The 18266-nt window shown below is 43.1% G+C and overlaps 1 protein-coding gene across 2 annotated transcripts in view; it reads right to left on the reverse strand.

The window, feature by feature from the left end:
• Positions 1-18266, reverse strand: part of MID2 (midline 2) — a 428499-nt gene that overhangs the window by 219355 nt on the left and 190878 nt on the right. For both annotated transcript variants that reach the window (XM_077283340.1, XM_077283339.1), the window contains exons 5-7: positions 18055-18203; positions 11600-11727; positions 7065-7208 (exon numbers count right to left, since the gene is read on the reverse strand). In XM_077283340.1, coding sequence (XP_077139455.1) covers positions 7065-7208; positions 11600-11727; positions 18055-18203 — 421 coding nt within the window. The remainder of the gene's footprint in view (positions 1-7064; positions 7209-11599; positions 11728-18054; positions 18204-18266) is intronic.

Below are 18266 nucleotides of genomic sequence, written 5' to 3' on the forward strand. Positions count from 1 at the left end.
GTCCCAGCCTTTGATGCGGGCTCCAGCACTGAGCCTGCATCTTTCCCCGCAGCTGATGGCTGATTTAGTCACAGGTGCATCTCAGGCTGTTAACCAGTTAAATGCCACTATCAATCACTGAACCAGCATTTTACTTATGGTTGTGTAGCCCATTCCAGCTTTGTGCAGGTCTATAATCTTGTCCCTAACATCCGTATAAAGCTCTTTGGTCTTGCCCATGTTGTAGAGGTTAGAGTCTGACTGATTAATTGAGTCTGTGGACAGGAGTCTTTTATAAAGGTGACTATGTAAGACAGATGTCTTTAATGCAGGTAATGAGTTGATTAGGAGTCTAACTGATCTGTAGGAGCCAGAGCTCTTATTGGTTGGTAGGGGATCAAATATTTGTTTCTCACTGCAAAATGCAAATAAATTTATATAATTTATACAATGTGATTTTCTGGATTTTATTTTTGATATTCTATTTCTCAATGTTAAAATTAACCTACCGTTAAAATTATAGACTGTTCATGTCTTTGTCAGTGGGCAAACATACAAAATCAGCAAGGGATCAAACACTTTTTTCCCCCACAGTAAATACCTATTGCCTAAAGCCCACTGATGATATTTTTGTTGATCCTATTTAAAAAAAAAAAAATCTATTACATTTATTTTGAAAGGTAATCTATCTTGGGTGCAGAAACATACAACAAATCATTGCAAAAAAAGATTAAAAAAGGGATCATAGGATTAAAGGGAATATCCCAAGAACAAAGACCATTTTAATCAATAGTTCTTGGAATAAAAATAAGTTCTACAATTTAATATGCTAAAAAATATGTTCATGTGCTGAGATTACATCAGATTTGTGCCCCTGCTTTGTAATGGCTGTGTTTGACTGTGCAGGAACATGGTCTGATCATACCATAACTTGTAAGCAGGGGAGGAAGTAAAAGAGTATACAGACAGGACAGCATTGGACCACAGCTGATTCTTTATGTGAGGTAAAACATTAGCCTGCCTGTTATATCAAAGGAGCGAGTGTTTCTGCTATGTCTCCAGCACTCTGAGCTCATCATAAATCAATAACATGACTCAATGACATATGAGCTCAGCAGCAGCTTGAGATCCTACCTTACTCACTTTTGATGAGCTCAAGTGACCAAAATACAGCAGAAATAGTCTCTCATGTGTGAAAATAGGCAGGGGATTTTTTTTTGCACCCTCGGTAAGCATTAGCTGAAAGTCACTGCTATTTTGTCTGTATAATCACTTATTCTTCCCCCCTGCCCAGGAGCTGTGGTATGACCAGACCATGTCCCTGTACGGTCAGACACGACCATTACACAGCACAGCAGGGGCACATTTATAGGAATAATGTTCCTGTGCTGTCCTGTCAGTATTCTCTCTTCTCCCCTGCCCAGGAGCTGTGGTATGATCAGATCATGTCCCTGTACGGTCAGACACGGCCATTACACAGTACAGCAGGGGCACATTTATAGGAATAATGTTCCTGTGCTGTCCTGTCTGTATTCTCTCTTCCTCCCCTGCCCAGGAGCTGTGGTATAATCAGACCATATCCCTGTACAGTCAGACACGGCCATTACACAGTACAGCAGGGGCACATTTATAGGAATAATGTTCCTGTGCTGTCCTGTCTGTATCCTCTCTTCCTCCCCTGCCCAGGAGCTGTGGTATGATCAGACCATGTCCCTGTACGGTCAGACACGGCCATTACACAGTACAGCATGGGCACATTTATAGGAATAATGTCCCTGTGCTGTCCTGTCTGTATACTCTCTTCCTCCCCTGCCCAGGAGCTGTGGTTTGAACACACCATGTCCCTGTACGGTCAGACACAGCCATTACTCATTACAGCAGGGGCAAATTTATAAGACTATCTCAACACAGGAATTTTTTTTTAACACATCCAGTTGTGCAACTTCTTATTATGCTAAGATCAATTGATTAATATACACTTTGTTCACGAAATAAACCCTTTTATTATTATAAGGCAAATATAGAAAGAGAACCATCCACACGGCAAGTACTGTCACGACTGCTTTGTGAAAGTTAATGTTCACCATTCCACTTTTTTGGTTGAATTTCTCTGCTTATTAAAGGTGTTGTTCTGAATTGGGTGAGGGGTCGTCCATTGCTTACCCTATATAATTTAGAATGTTTTGTCCACTACTTGGACAATATATTGATGAGCAACAACAACCTCTGATTGGCTTTAGTGCTCAAGTGACATAACAATGTCCTTCAAGCATCCGAAGAGCCAGCGTTGATGCGGGAAGGTGATCACAAGCTTTTCTTATTTTAAGCAGAGGATTTGGGCATTTAAGAAGTGGTTGTCCATTCTGAGGCTTGATGTATAGGTGACTTAGGAAGAAGAGGAGTAAAAAATCAAGAGTTGCTGATGAGTGTGAATCCATGGAGTTGTTGACCGCTTCCTTTCACGGTTCTATGTTTTGTGCAATATTGTGCAGTAAGTGTTATAACTACTGTTAAAACTAATTAGACAATATAAAACCTATTTTTTTTTCTCTTAGCTGTGTGTGCTCTGTGCCTAATTAGGATGGGGAGGACTTAATTGTTCCTGTGCTAACATTAAACCAGAGCGATCCTCATTCTAAGGCTTGATCAATTAGTAGCCTGGGAACAAGTTGATTTAAAAACAGGAAATATAAAAAGTAGTTCAATGCCTGAAAGTACTTAATTTTTTCCTACCTTTTAATATTCTTTATTGCGTGTTAGTTTGTTTTTTGGAATAATGTACAGTATATCAGTAGAGTTAGGCAGATAGTATGAAATTTGAATTTGCCTGCTATGCTGAAAAAAATCACAATGCTGAAAAGCCTTTAATTTCCTAGAAAATATGTGTATAACATTTTGAGGTCCCTTAGGATTATATTAAACCCCTCATGAGTTTTATAATGGAAATACAGTCATATTAATGGACAGAATTCCAGTAGTAATTGAATTAATAGTAATAGTACATATAAATAACATAGAAAACTTAGTTAACACTGTTTTGAACAAAAAAAGAGTAAATGTCATCCCACCTCGTCAAGGTGAAACCAACTGGGATGGTGCCTAACTGTTGTAGTTTACTTCACTGTGTATCAGATAAGGGTGGAGAAAGAGTGTCTGAAGAGTTGGGACCTGGTCCTGTTCTGTCCTACAAGGGTTAGATACCGTCCCGATTGGGTACACCTTGTCTCGGTGGGATGGCTTTTACACTTTTTGATCAAAATGGTGTTACGATGTTAACGCTTTTTCTGACGTAGTTGCGATGTGAACGTCACGCGTCGCAATCGTACGCTACCCTTCACACCGCCATAGTCCTACGACTCCGAGCGTGACGTATTACCAGCATGGGCGTGCTAAAACGTCACGCCCAATCAGGAGACAGGTATGCGGAAGCCCAACCCACGTAGTCGCATTACGAGCTCGTATGACCGCCGTCACATACTACGATTTCGACCGCCACAGCGGGACATTTACGACGAAAGAAAGTTCTGCTCTTTCTTTCACATCGTACGATGCTGGGCTGCGTCGCAAATCGTAACGCCATGTCACACTTTGCAACCTCGGAACGAGGACGGATAAACGTCACAAATCGAACGCTCGTTCAGACTTTGATTGCACAGTGTGAAGGGGCCCTTACAGGAAGTCCACTATCATTAATACTATCTATGTATTTACTCACTAAAGGATATTTGCTCGTTTTTATCTCACTTTCTGTCTTCTATATGGCCACAGGGTGCAAGCACACCTATCTCTACTAGTAAAACAGCTATGCAAAACATTTTTATCCTGTATTTTTTATACACATATATTTGTTTCAATTCTCAGCCACCTTGACAAAAATTACGGTATGTAACTCCAAAAAGCAACAGTGTTAGGTAGACTACTAATTTAGCCTAGTAAAACAGGTATGCAAAAATTAATGTGCACTTTTTTAAAGACTTAAAGAAAAATTCCATGGGTCTTTATCAAAAGGACTTAGCAAAAAAAGGTAAAGTAATGATGGGTTATTGCACACTCTGCGAGATAGACAATTGCATTTACATATTGTTTCCAGAGTGTTGAGATTTTTCTTTTGTCTTAAAAAAACACCACCCTGCCTTTACAAAAAAAAAAAAATGCTAAGACAGTACAAAAAATATGGTCTCAAAAACTAGGAAGCATGCTTTCTGAGACAGACAAGCTGAGTATTTCTCTTGAGCAACAAAATTAGGGATGAGGGTAATTAAACTGTCCTCTTAGTTTACCAATGCATCAGAAATTTAAATAAGAAAGTGGTGTTATTAAAGTGCAGTCATGGATCAACCAGTTGACAGTCACACAGACTCTGCAGGTCCTGCACCTTCCTATAACTTAGAACTGCCTGAGACAACCAACCCCATTTTCTATATTTTCCAGCACTGCAATAATATACCACATTCTGATTAGACATTTATATCCCTATGTGTAATAATGAGCTGTGTGCATCGGCTTCCTCTCTGTACACTGTAAAAATGGCTGCTGCTTTCCTTGCCCAACTCTTTTATAGTGGCTGTGATAGTTCTTCCTGATTGGCTGCACTAGACCATGTGATGTGATAGCTGTTAGGCATCATGGGGTTTCCTGTACAGTCGTGCCTAGAATCAGGTGAGAATGAGCTCTCTTCAGCAATGTCTGGTGTGAAACGGTTCTGGGAATATATTTGTTTGCGATCAGTGCAAAACAACTCACAAGTTGTTTGAAATTCGCCAGAACCTGCAAATTATTTCACGAAATTAAGCTTAAAATGGATTGATTCAATCATCTCTGCGGGGAACACCTTTATCAAGTTTTAGAATGTCTGTCCAGATGGTGGTAGTGTGCCACGCAGCCAAGATCCGAGTGCCAAAACAGAAGAACCGAGTGCCAAAACAGAAGAACCGAGTGCCAACACAGAAGAACCGAGTGCCAACACAGAAGAACTGAGTGTCAAAACAGAAGAACCGAGTGCTAAAACAGAAGAAACGAGTGCCAAAACAGAAGAACCCAGTGCCAAGACAGAAGAACCCTGTGTCAAAACAGAACTGAGTGACAAAACAGAAGAACCGAGTGCCAAAACAGAAGAACTAAGTGCCAAAACCGAACTGAGTGCCAAAACAGAACAACCGAGTGCCAAAACAGAAGAACCCAGTGCCAACACAGAAGAAACGAGTGCCAAAACAGAAGAACCGAGTGCCAAAACAGAAGAACTGAGTGCCAAAACAGAAGAACCGAGTGCCAAAACACAAGAACCGAGTGCCAAAACAGAAGAACCGAGTGCCAAAATAGAAGAACCCAGTGCCAAAACAGAACTGAGTGACAAAACAGAAGAACTGAGTGCCAAAACAGAAGAACCAAGTGCCAAAACCGAACTGAGTGCCAAAACAGAAGAACCGAGTGCCAAAACAGAAGAACCGAGTGCTAAAACAGAAGAACTGAGTGCCAGATCAGAAGAACCGAGTGCCAAAACAGAAGAACCGAGTACCAACACAGAAGAACCCAGTGTCAAAACACAAGAACCGAGTGCTAAAACAGAAGAACCGAGTGCCAAAACAGAAGAACCGAGTGCCAAAACACAAGAACCGAGTGCCAAAACACAAGAACCGAGTGCCAAAACGCAAGAACCAAGTGCTAAAACAGAACCGAGTGCCAAAACAGAAGAACCGAGTACTAAAACAGAACCGAGTGCCAAAACACAAGAACCGAGTGCCAAAACAGCACGTCGTTACACAGCAGTGTGTAGTTTTACGTTGTATTTTTGGCAGTTGTATAAGAAGAAAATGCCTAAACGATACTTTCATCTTTACAAAATACATGGAAAAAACATTTGGTAAACTCACAGTAATTTCAGGTAAATCCACAAGTATTTTATTGCGTAGTACGATATTTATATGAACACATATAGTTGTCATAGAAGCCACAGAATTAGCCAAGATGAGTAAAACTGGAAAAAGAGCTCCTGCTATGGAGAACTCCATGTATCCATGTAGCACAATGTCTCCATTCACTTCAATGGACACAAGTTAAAGAACATTTTTCCGGCAGATCTGCTAAAAACTGTCTTAGGGAAAACCCATGAATCTTAAGAAATGTTTTATCTTTATGTTGCGGGGATGAGATCTCACTAATGTGAAGGTCGGGGCTGGATTCTATTTTACATTTAAGAATAAAGAACAAGTCTATAATTGTAATTTTTGGTTCATGAAATGCAACAATTCCAACAATTCCTCTGAAGAAACAAGTTGCAATGTTTACAAGATTCCAGACAACAATAATCCCCTTTACATCTGTACTGCAGTCATTTAAAGGGACCCTGTCACCGGACTCATGCTGCCCAAACCCTGTCTGTTTGCGCCACTGCAGCCAGTAATCTAATTCTGTAAAAAGCTCCGGCGTTTCAGAGAAAGTATACTATAAAGATCTAGTCGGCTCTTCCCAGTGTTACAAATGTGATTGACAGGTCTCTCCCATAGCAAAAGGCATATCAATCACATAGAACAGGTCTGGGACTAGCCGGCCAGGGCTAGTGCCGGATGTCTGAAGTATGCTCTCTCTGAAATGCCGAAGTGTTACAGAGAAAAAATACTTAGCTGATGTGCAGCCAGGCTCTGTTTCATGCTGCATGTGGCTTGGGCAGAATAATTCAGGTGGCAGGGAATCTGTCACCAGGTTTCTGCTATGCAGCAGCCTGATGTAGGGTCTGAGACCCTGATTCCAGTGATGTGTCACTTGCTGATCTGTATGCCATCATTGTTTTCTCTGTTGCAGAGTTGCTGTATAACTCCGCATAGGCAGAAAGCTGCCGATCATTGGTGGAGGCGGGGTTACGAAGAGCAGGAGGACTAGATGGCATGAGACATGTAGTCTTGTAGTGATAATCTCCTGCTGGTAAAACACTGATTTTATTAAAAAAAAAAACAGCAATACACAGCCTAGTAAGTGACACATCACTAAAATTAAGGTCTCTGTCCCTCTCAGATTAATTGATAAGAACCTGCTGACAGATTTCCTTTCAAGCATTGCAGACTGCTTTCCGTGTAAAAGATCAATCTTACTGATGAAGTTGGCTTGTCCAGTATAGATGGTGTATTGCAGCTCATAGGAACCAACGCTGAACTCATCATCGGACATCCAATGGACGGTTATAGTGTCATGCGATGCAGTACAAAGCTCTTCTCTTATAGTCGGAGGGTTTGGGGCTGGAGATGGAAATGAGAACATAAATAATTATCAGACATACAGTTGTATAAAGAGACTGCCAGAAACCACAACCATACAGGGATAAGCAGAATATCAGTTGAATGTGTTATCTCCAACTGGGGAGAATGTATGACATCAATATCGCATGCTGTAACTGGGGTAAATGAAACAAAAAATCATTGCTTAATTCTGTTTTCTGCAGTGATACATTATCTATTGTATTTGTAAGATGGCCGCCGGATGAGTCCTTGAGGGGAGATATGTGTCTTCACAGCTGTTAGCTGCGGAGATGTGAGGGAGCTCAGAAGCATGCTCCAGCACATATAGTGCTGAGAGAGGTCTTAGGCCATTCCAGGGTCAGGTTTTATGAACGGTCATAAGAGATGGGTTGGAATGACCCCTCACATATCCCAACCCCAGGGGTGTGGTTTGGCAGATAAAGTGGTGGCCGAGTCTCTCATTGGGGTCTGTGGCTGGAGGTGTGGAGACCTCCAGTGTGTGTTGATAAAGGCACTGACCTGAGCGGGCAGACCCGCAACACCATATGGACTATTTGTTCTCAGTTTGTTTTTCACTTTGTGCCTGACAAGGCTCTGTTTTGTTTTACCACCCGGAGCGGTTTATGAAGTTAAATAAACCTGCCTGGACTAAGGCATGAAAACCGCGTCCTGTGCCTACCTCTAGAGCAGCTGAGTGAGTACAAACCTCTACAATTGGGCTCGAATCCCAAGATGCAGTTTGACTGCCGATACCGCATGTCCTGGGAGAAAGTGTCTGCAGGTGCAAAATCTGACAACATGGAGGAATTGGTAAAGCAACTCATTTAGGCTAATCACCAGCAGTAACAGATATGGCAGCAACAACACCAGCAGCATAGAGAGCAGCAGCAGATACAGCAGAAGACAAATAAACTCCTGATGAAACAAATTCAACAGCAGCAAAGGCAGATGGAACTCCTAACGGGAGATGTCCGGAGCAGAGAGATGGCCCCATCCCCAAATCCAGGTGATGACTCTCATGTGAGGAAGACAGTAAGAAAAGCATTGAAAAAAATGACCCCGGGTGATGACGTCAAGGCTTTCTTGGCAGTGTTTGATAGGGTGGCGGAGCGGGAGAAATTGCTTCCAGAGCAGTGGGCAGAGATTCTGGTGCCAAATTTGACAGGTGAACTTCAGAAGGCATAGCATGACTTGGCGTTGCAGGATGCAAAAGAGTACGCCAAGTTAAAGGCTGAGATCTTGGCACGCTTAGGAGTGACCCAGACTGTCAGGGCGCAACGTGTGCATGAGTGGGCGTATCGCAGTGACAAACCTCTCCAGTCCCAAATGTAAGATCTCCTACATCCGGTGCAAAAATGGTTGCAATCTGAATCCTCCTCCGCAGAACAGATGGTGGAGAAGGTTGTCATGGACAGGTTAACACACTCCCTACCAACGTCGTTGCAATCTTGGGTTGCCCAGGGAGATCCCAGTAATGCCGATGACCTAGTGAGCCTGGTGGAGAGGTACCAGGCGGTTGAGAGGTCCTTGTGGAAGCAAGGGGGCAGAGTCTCCCCATACTGGGGGTCCCAAAAGGGGGTGGACACCAAAAAGGGGGTGGAACGTCCACGAACCCAGGAGGTACCGGAGTCAAAAGTCCTGTCCACATTATAATTTGTTGGAGGAGTCATGCCCCAGGTCACATAGTCGCCCGTTGCCCTATGACCAGTGAGACAATGGATTGCAGCCTGGGATGGCGCTGCTCATATTTTGCATACCCCGCCTGCAGTGCTGTCCCTCAACCAGGAGAGGGACAGCAGGCATGTCCCGTGACAGTAAGCGGGGTGCAAGAGACTGATCTGCTGGACTCAGGAAGTTTGGTAACCCTAGTGAGGGCCACAATTCCTCATCAGGTGATTCCTGGAAAGAGGGTGGGTGTCTGCTGTTTCCATGGCAATGTGAAGGACTACCCTGTGGCCCAAGTGGTCATGAACACAAGCTGTGGCACCGAGTCCCATGAGGTCGTCGTGATCAAGGACCTATTGCACCCTATTATAATAAGGTGGGACTTTGTGTTATTTTGAGACTTGTGGGAAGAAGGGAGGATGGCTGGTTGTCTGGACAACAGCCAAGTTGCTCCCGAAGAAACTTTGTCGCAGGCTGTGGATGACAAGTTTCCATTTTGTCTACTTGTTGGCGATGAGGATCAGGTGGCATCCACGGAAGTCAACGTCCCTGAGCTGAGGGTGTCCGGGGGAAAATTTGGAACCACCCCACTCAGGGACCTAACTCTTAAATGGGCATTTGAAAATGTTGCTGTATTAAATAGTGTGCCTCAGGAGCCAGGGGCCGACAGTTGGTTCCCTCATTTTGCTGTGATTGGAGATCTACTGTATAGGGTAACCATGCCAAAAGGTGAGCTAATAGAGCAGCCAATGGTACCAAGGCCCTATAGATGAAGGGTGTTGGACATGGCTCATTCCCATGAGTTGGGTGGTCACCTTGGGGCAGATAAGACCCAGGAACGCATTCTGCAGAGATTCTACTGGCCTGGGTGTTACAGTGAAATTGTGAACTATTGTCGTTCCTGCCCCACGTGCCAGCTGACCTCTCCAGCAACCCACTTCCGAAGTCCTTTGGTACCGTTGCCCATCATCGAGGTGCCATTCGAGCGCATAGCGATGGACCTGGTGGGACCCGTGGTAAAATCTACAAGAGGACATCAATATATATTGGTGGTCCTGGATTATGCTCCCCAGTACCCAGAGGCGGTGCCCTTAAGAAAGGCCTCTGCCAAGTGTATCTCTAAGAAGCTGATCCATATCTTCTCCCAAACTGGACTGCCGAAGGAGATACTAACGGATCAAGGGACCGCCTTCATCTCGAAAGTCATGAGGGAGCTGTGCAAGTCTCTGCAAATTTCCCAGCTCAGAACCTCAGCATACCATCCTCAGACGAATGGACTGGTCGAAGGCCTTACCCCACTGTATAGTAGGATGCTGTTTGGGCTACATGGAGCTCCAGCAATGTTCCATTGAGCCAATGACCGAATCCTAGCTCCCCACAAGAGATATGCAGCAGCATACCTGGACGATATTGTGATCTTCAGCCATGATTGGGGAAGCCATCTGAACAAGGTCCAGGAGATATTTGATGCTCTATGGAAGGTGGGGTTTCCATAAACCCAAAGAAATGTGCCTTGTGAATGGAAGAGGCAAGATACTTGGGCTATATTGTAGACCGGGGTGAAATAAAGCCCCAGATAAATAAAGTTGAGACAATCCAAGGCTGCCCACAATCTCTCTCAAAGAAGCAGGTCAGGGCGCTCCTGGGCATTGTGGGCTATTATTGCTAATTTATCCCAAACTTTGACCAGGTAGCTGCCTCTCTGACTGACCTCATAAAGGGCCAAAGTCAGCTATGGCTAAGTGGTCTCCAGAAGCTGAGACTGCCTTCCAGGAACTGAAGCTGGCCCTGCTCAAACAGCCAGTGTTGGTAGCACCCGATTTCTCCAAGGAGTTTGTGGTCCAGACGAATGCTTCGGATGTAAGGCTGGGTGCATTCTTATTTGAAGAGGTGAACCCCATCATGTGTCTTAGCCGGAGAAAAACTTTTCCATAGTGGAGAAGGAATGTTTAGCCATCAAGTGAGCATTGGATTCTCTAAGGTACTATCTCTTAGGAGGTTCAGACTACTGTCAGACCATGCCCCTCTGAATTGGATGAGGGAGAAGAAAGGGAACAATGCCCGAGGGACCAGGTGGTTCCTAGCACTTCAAGATTTTAACTTCCATGTGGAGCATAGGCCAGGGAAACTGAATGAAATGCTGACGCTCAGTTGAGGATCCACTGTTTATTGGCAGAAGGTGCCAAGCCCACAGCTTTGGGCAGAGGGGGAGGGTATGTAAGATGGCTGCCAGATGAATCGTTGAGGAGAGATATGTGTCATCGCAGCTGTTAGCTGCAGTGATGTGAGCTTGGAAGCATGCTCCAGCACATATAGTGCTGAGAGTTATTTGGCCACTCCAGGGTCGGGTTTCATGAGCTGCCATAAGAGATGGGTGGAATGACCACTCACATATCCCAACCCCAGGGGCATGGTTTGGCAGATAAAATGGTGGCCGAGTCTCTCACTGGGGTCTGTGGCTGGAGGTGTGGAGACTTCTAGTGTGTCTAGTATTGTATCTACTCCATGTACGTCCTACGCATTATCTATTGTATTGTGTCTAGTGCTAGAAATGAAGGAATTCTTCCAATCTTTCTCCTATATTACTCCCCTTCCTGAAAACTTCCTTTGAAACACTTAAAAGAAATCAAATACTAATAAGAGGAAAACATTAAACAATAAAGGAAATATTATCGGTGTGAGCTGTCTTTGATGATTGAGCAGATATCGGGCTCGGATCCTCTTACCTGTTACGTAGTCCAAACCTTCTAACAATTTTTTCTCTCTGGAGAAATCCAGGGCAAAGTTTTCAAAGGCATCATTTAAATTGACATCAGGGATAAGAACTTGAGAAGATGTAGTTGCCATGGATACCCTGTCATAAGATAACAGCACCATTAAATATTTGGGTTCTTCCGTGATTTTCTTTTCATTTCACTTATGAGAATTCTGTTTCTCAAAAATAGGAAATATTTTCTTCTTTTGTCTAAATCAGTTATAGTAATTACATAACACAGTTGTCTAAATCGACCCACTAAGAAAGACTTTTAAAGTGACGGTTCATTATATGGCCGTTATTAAAATGAGCACAAGACTGAAAAGCAAAATGCCTCAAAGTAACACTCTTATTGTTTGCACTAGGGATGAGCGAACGTGCTTGGTGATACTCGGATATCACTTGAGCATAGGGGTGCTCAGATATGCTCGGGACTCGGCGAGCATTAACTGGTGCTCGATTTCAAACTCTAATACCCCCCCCACATGTATGCCGCCTGTTACACAGCCAATAAACATGCAGGGATTTCCTGCCAGTCAACTTAATGCTGTAAACATCTTGGAGGAGACATTACTGTGATTGGCTGGCCACATTATCTCATCAGAGATTCTAAAGAGACAGTCACCCCAGCGCTGGGCTCACTCACCCATTACACAGCTCAGGTACAGTTTATGATTGGAGGGAGAAAGCGGTTATCCAGGCCTGTGTGTACACAGCATAACGAATCAGAGATCTGTAGTGCTGATACTGGTGCTGAGGCTGAACCATCACACTAACAGCTCTTCCAAGGGCTCATCTTGTTCTTTTTCTGTTTCTATTAGATACATTCTGCATTTAGTCTAGGGACAGTTGCAGGAGCAAGGAGAGTGGCAGAATACAGCATCTAGGCAAGGCTTAGGGCTTTGCAAACTGTGGCTAAATACAGGTGCTTCTCGCAAAATTAGAATATCATCAAAAAGTTAATGTGCAAATTGCCTCTTCAGAGAAAAAGGGGACTTAAACTCTATAGCGCCACCTGTTGGAAGTAGCAATACTGCAAGTCACAATCAACCCATTAACGAGTCGTGCAATATGACTTAGGATAAAAGCCAAATTAGTATCTCAATTCGCAGACATGGTGTTTCGGGCTGTTGGCCCTAGTCAGTGTCAAGCATGAGAACTAATTTGGCTAGGTGAGAGGCACTGGACTGAGGTCTAAGGGGCAAGATTTCTCCTTTTGGAGAGTGACATACCAGCTCTGGCTTGTCAAGGTAAGGAGGCTTATTCGCCATGCAATGCTCCTCTGGGAAATTTAATATGCAGATTCCCTCTTCAGAGGAAAAAGAGGACTTAAACTCTATAGCGCCACCTGTTGGAAGTAGCGATCCTACAAGTCACAATCAAGTTAATTTATTTCAGTTCTTTAATGCAAAAAGTGAAACTCATCTAATATATAAAGTTGAATGTGTGTATGTATGTGTGTATGTGTGTATGTGTGTATGTGTGTATGTCCGGGATTGGCATCTGAACCGTCGCAGCTACAGACACAAAATTTTGCACAGTCACACGTCTGGACCCCGAGAGCGTCATAGGCTATATTGTGAGGTGAAATTTTAACCCCGCGCTTTCCAATTCACCAAACAATTTTGCCCCTATCTACATAATGGGGAAAAAGTGAAAGGAAAAGTGTTGGAGGCGTCGCAGCTACAGGCACAAAATTTTGCACAGTCACACGTCTGGACCCCGAGAGCGTCAAAGCTATGTTGTGAGGTGAAATTTTAACCCCACGCTTTCCAATTCACCAAACAATTTTGCCCCTATCTACATAATGGGGAAAAAATGAAAGGAAAAGTGTTGGAGGCAAATTAACAGCTGCCAGATGTGAACAAGGGGGACTTAAAGAATGAGAGCGATGGCGCCAAAGAGTATATACTGTACAGTTGCTAAGGTGGGGCCCCGACATGGGATAATCACCACTCCACCACGGGGATATGAACACACACACAAAATGCGCCACACACTACCACGTGCTCGAACACATATACCACCCTCAGCGCACATTTCACCACACATACACCAACCTCGCCACATAAAAGTTGAAACACAAAAGTCGCCGCTCAAAACTCGCCACATGCAAAACTCGCCACACGTGCAAAACTCACCTCATGGAAAACTCGCCACACGCAAAACTTGCACACGCGGAAAAATTGCCACATGCACAAAAGTTGCAACACATGCAAAAGTTGCCTCACACAAAACTTGCACATACTCAAAAGGCACCACACATAAAACTCGCCACGCGCAAAACTCGCCATGCGCAAAACTTGCTGCACACAACTTGCTACACTAACCTGTCACATGCAACTCGACACACAAAAAGTTGCTACACGCATGTCGCCACACGCAACTCAACACACACAACTTGACACACAAAACTCGCCCTAAAACACACACAAGTCTGGTATTATCCTTCAAAAATAAAAATCTGATTAATAAAATGACAAACTACAAGAGCAACAAATGTACCATATAGGAATCCGGCAGCTGTCAGTCACATGACCAGTCTATTATGTGTATGTGTGAGCTAATATATATTGCCAGGGGGTGGGCTTACTGTTGGCTGGGGATTTATCAGGCTGCCAATTTAGCTTACAAATACTGAGGTAAAAATACTGACCAAATAACGTGTGAACGAGGTCTAATACAGGAGGAGATGACATACAGATATATACTATATACAGGAGGAGATGACACACAGGTATATACTATTTACAGGGGAGATGACACACAGGTATATACTATATAGAGGAGGAGATGACATACAGGTACATACTACATACAGCAGGAGATGACATACAGGTATATACTATATACAGAAGGAGATGACACACAGGTATATACTATATACAGGAGCAGATTACCTACAGGTATATAGTATATACAGGAGGAGAAGACATACAGGTATATGCTATGTATAGGAGATGACATACAGGTATATACTATATACAGGAGGAGATGACACACAGATATATATTATATATAGGTGAGATGACACACAGGTATATACTATATACAGGAGGAGATTACATACAGGTATATACTATATATAGGAGGAGATGACATACAGGTATATACTATATACAGGGGAGATGACACACAGCAGGTATATACTATATACAGGGGAGATGACATACAGGTATATACTATATACAGGAGATGACATACAAGTGTATACTATATATAAGGGAGATGACAAACATGTATATACTGAGGTGAAAATGAGAAGTGTGAGGTGAAAATGAAAAGGTGTGAGTGCAAAATGAGAGGAGTGAGGGAAAATAGTGGAGTGATCGGAAAATGACAGATGTGAGGTCGAAATGACAAGTGTTAGGGGGGAATGAGAGGAGTGAGGGGGAAAATAAGAGGAGTGAGGGGGAAAATGAGAGGTGTGAGGGAGAAAATGAGAGATGTGAGAGAGAAAATGAAAGATGTGATGGGGAAAATGAGAGGCGTGATGGGAAAATAAGAGAAGTGGGGTGCTATAACTAACCACAGATATTTACTATGCCCAGGCAACGCCGGGCTCTTCAGCTAGCTTAGATTTACAATCTCCATACTTTTCTCATGGTCAACTTTATGAGGCCTGTTCAAGAGTTGGAACAGCCAAAAATCTGTTTGTCTTTGCACCTGAAGGAAAAACTAAGAATGTCGTTAATCAAAAGGCTCTCGAATAAGTAGTAGAAGATTACTTCACATTACTTGGCCAATTTATTTAAATCTGTGTGGAATATCTCTGGTGTTGAAATATATGTTGTAAAATGCTTCTATTAGCTTAGTTTTTGCCTTTTAATAATTACATTTCTATCTATTTGTTTTGTGTTTTTTTTGTGCAGAATACATTTTTGTTAACACATTGTATTTTGCTAACAGCAGTTATTACCCCGGGCGAAGCCGGGTAGTACAGCTAGTATATTATATTTTTGAATGGCCTTTTCTTAACAATCCTTTCAAGGCTGTGGTTATCGCGGTTGCTTGTGCACCTTTTTCTACCACACTTTTTCATTCCACTCAACTTTCCATTAATATGCTCAGATACAGCCCTGTGTGAACAGCCAGCTTCTTTAGCAATGACCCTTTTATCACTTACCCTCCTTGAGGAGTGTGTCAATGACTGCCTTCTGAACATCTGTCAAGTCCGTAGTCTTCCCCATGATAGTGGAGCTACTGAAACAGACTTTTAAATGCTTAGGAAGCCTTTGCAGGTGTTTTTGTTAATTATTCTAAATTACTGAGATAATGACTTTTGGGTTTTCATTGGCTGTAAGCCATAATCATCAACATTAACAGAAATAAACACGTGAAATAGATCACTCTGTTTGTAATGACTCTATATAATATATGAGCTTCGCTTTTGTATTGAAGAACTATAATTAACTTTTTGATGATATTCTAATTTTGTGAGAAGCAGCTGTATATCCGTTACAAAGGAAGAACTGTGTTTGACCCCGGAATCAGTTATGGACAACCTGTGGGTCGCAGGTTACAGCCTGTACAGTGTTAGTCTACTCGGGAGCCAAGATTGGTGAATTCGACTTCCTGTGGCTTCCCTACTTTAGACAAATTGTCTCTTCAAAGAGAACGAGGACTGGAACACTAATGCCACCTTTGGGCTAACAAGCCTAGAAGTCAATATCAACCATTTTAAGGACCTTGCCACATTACTTAGGAGTGAAATCAGAAACTCCATTCTGCAGGCATGTGTTTCGGAGTGTTTCAGCATCCTCAGCGCAAAGCAGGAAATCTAGTTTGACTTGGTGAGGGGCCTATGACAGAATCTATAGGGGTTAAATTTACCCCTTTTGGAGAGTTTCAAGTTGGCTACATAAACATATAGGCCATGCAACACTCCCTTCACAGGTGTGTCAGATGCAACAGACTGTCGCCCTGCATCTGGCTCCAGAAGGCCTCGGCATTGCAGACGCCTCCTTAATACTTCTTACTCTGGGACCCAGCAGTAACCTCCCTCCAGCTCTAGTTGACACACCTGGACCTGGAGGTTTATAAATCACCAGTCTGCTGCAGATAGTTGCCGGTGATATTCACAGTTTTCTGTTGTGAAGGCTTGTAGCTATAGCAGTTTACCTTTTTTCTTTAGTTTACTGTAGGGACTGAAAAGTGCTCATCCCACCCCCTCCCTATCCAGGGCCTAGCTTTAGGGAGATACAGGGCTTAGATTCCTGCTTGGGGATTGGTGAGGAACCAATTTAGACATGGTAGGGCAGGTAGGGTATTATCAGATCTGCCTAGGGGTCTCTACTCACCCTTTCCCTAGTGCAGGGGTAGGAAATCTTTTTTCTGTGAAGGGCCATTTGGATATTTATTAGTGATGAGCTGAATGATTTACAGCTATTGGCCTGCTTGATTACATGTGGGGGTTCCCTAGCAACCAGGCAACCCCCACATGTACTCAGCCTGGCTAGTAGCTGTAAATCATTCAGCTGCCGCGATGAAAACTAAATCTTTGAGCAGTCATAAATACTCGGAGGTCACCCGAGCGTGCTCAGGAAAACCCGAGCAACGAGTACACTCGATCATCACTAATATTTATACCATCTTTTTGGGGCTGTTCAAATTCCACCCACAAAGTACATCCTGATTCTGGCACTGTTTTCAGGACATAATCTTTCATTGCATGCCCTTCAGGGTTCAGTAGTGAACACTGCATGTGTGTGCTAACAGAGCAAGAAGAAATTAATGAGCTTGTGGCAATAAAAATACAGCTCCTTGGCCAAGAATGTGGTCCCTGAGAATCTGCTCGGGGGCCTGATAAAAGATCATCGAGAGGCCTAAATGTCCCTGGGGCCTGAGGCTCCCCACCCCTGCCCTAGTGTGTGGGCTTCCTTCCCCCCATCTCTTTATGTTGCGCTTAAGTCTTCCCACAGTATGCGTGACAGCTCCTCTGGGAACTTTCATATGAAAATAGCCATTTTAGAGATAAAAAAAGAAAGGAACTTTAGTGCCACTTATTGTGGGAAGCAATACCCAAACATGTGTCTGCAAATGGAATTTCTGGTTTGGATTTTTACCCTCAGTAATCTAGCACTGCCTTTTAAAGGGTTGATACTGACTTTTAGGATTGCTAGCTCCAATATGTTGCACTAGGATTTCTGTCCTCTTCCTCTCTGAAGAGGCAGTATGAATATTTAAAGGCCGATAGGAGCATTGCATGGTTTACATGTCTCCTTACGCCATTTTGGCACTTTCCACAAGGAGAAACTTCCTTACTCTATATTCACCCTATGATATTTACAACATTTTAAGGAACCAATAATGACATGATCACAGACCCCTTCAAACCAGATACCTTTTAATTAACCAAGTCTTTGAACATTCGGCTAAACCACGTGAATCAATATTTATAGAAAGTTACATTTTTCCATCCCTTACCTGTCTACTACTGTTTTAGCAGCTTGCAGGAACCTTGCATGATCATTTTCTTTAAGGAGATGGTCAGCCTGGTTAATTAGCACTGTCGATCGCTCAAGCCTCTGCCGACAGTTGGCAATTTGCTGAGCAAGTTTCCTTAACTTCATGACCTTGAAAAAATATATAAAAATAAATAAATAAATAAAACCTTTTTCTAATATACTGTAAATAAA

This window comes from Ranitomeya variabilis, chromosome 2 (assembly GCF_051348905.1).
Source record: "Ranitomeya variabilis isolate aRanVar5 chromosome 2, aRanVar5.hap1, whole genome shotgun sequence".
Taxonomy (NCBI): domain Eukaryota; kingdom Metazoa; phylum Chordata; class Amphibia; order Anura; family Dendrobatidae; genus Ranitomeya; species Ranitomeya variabilis.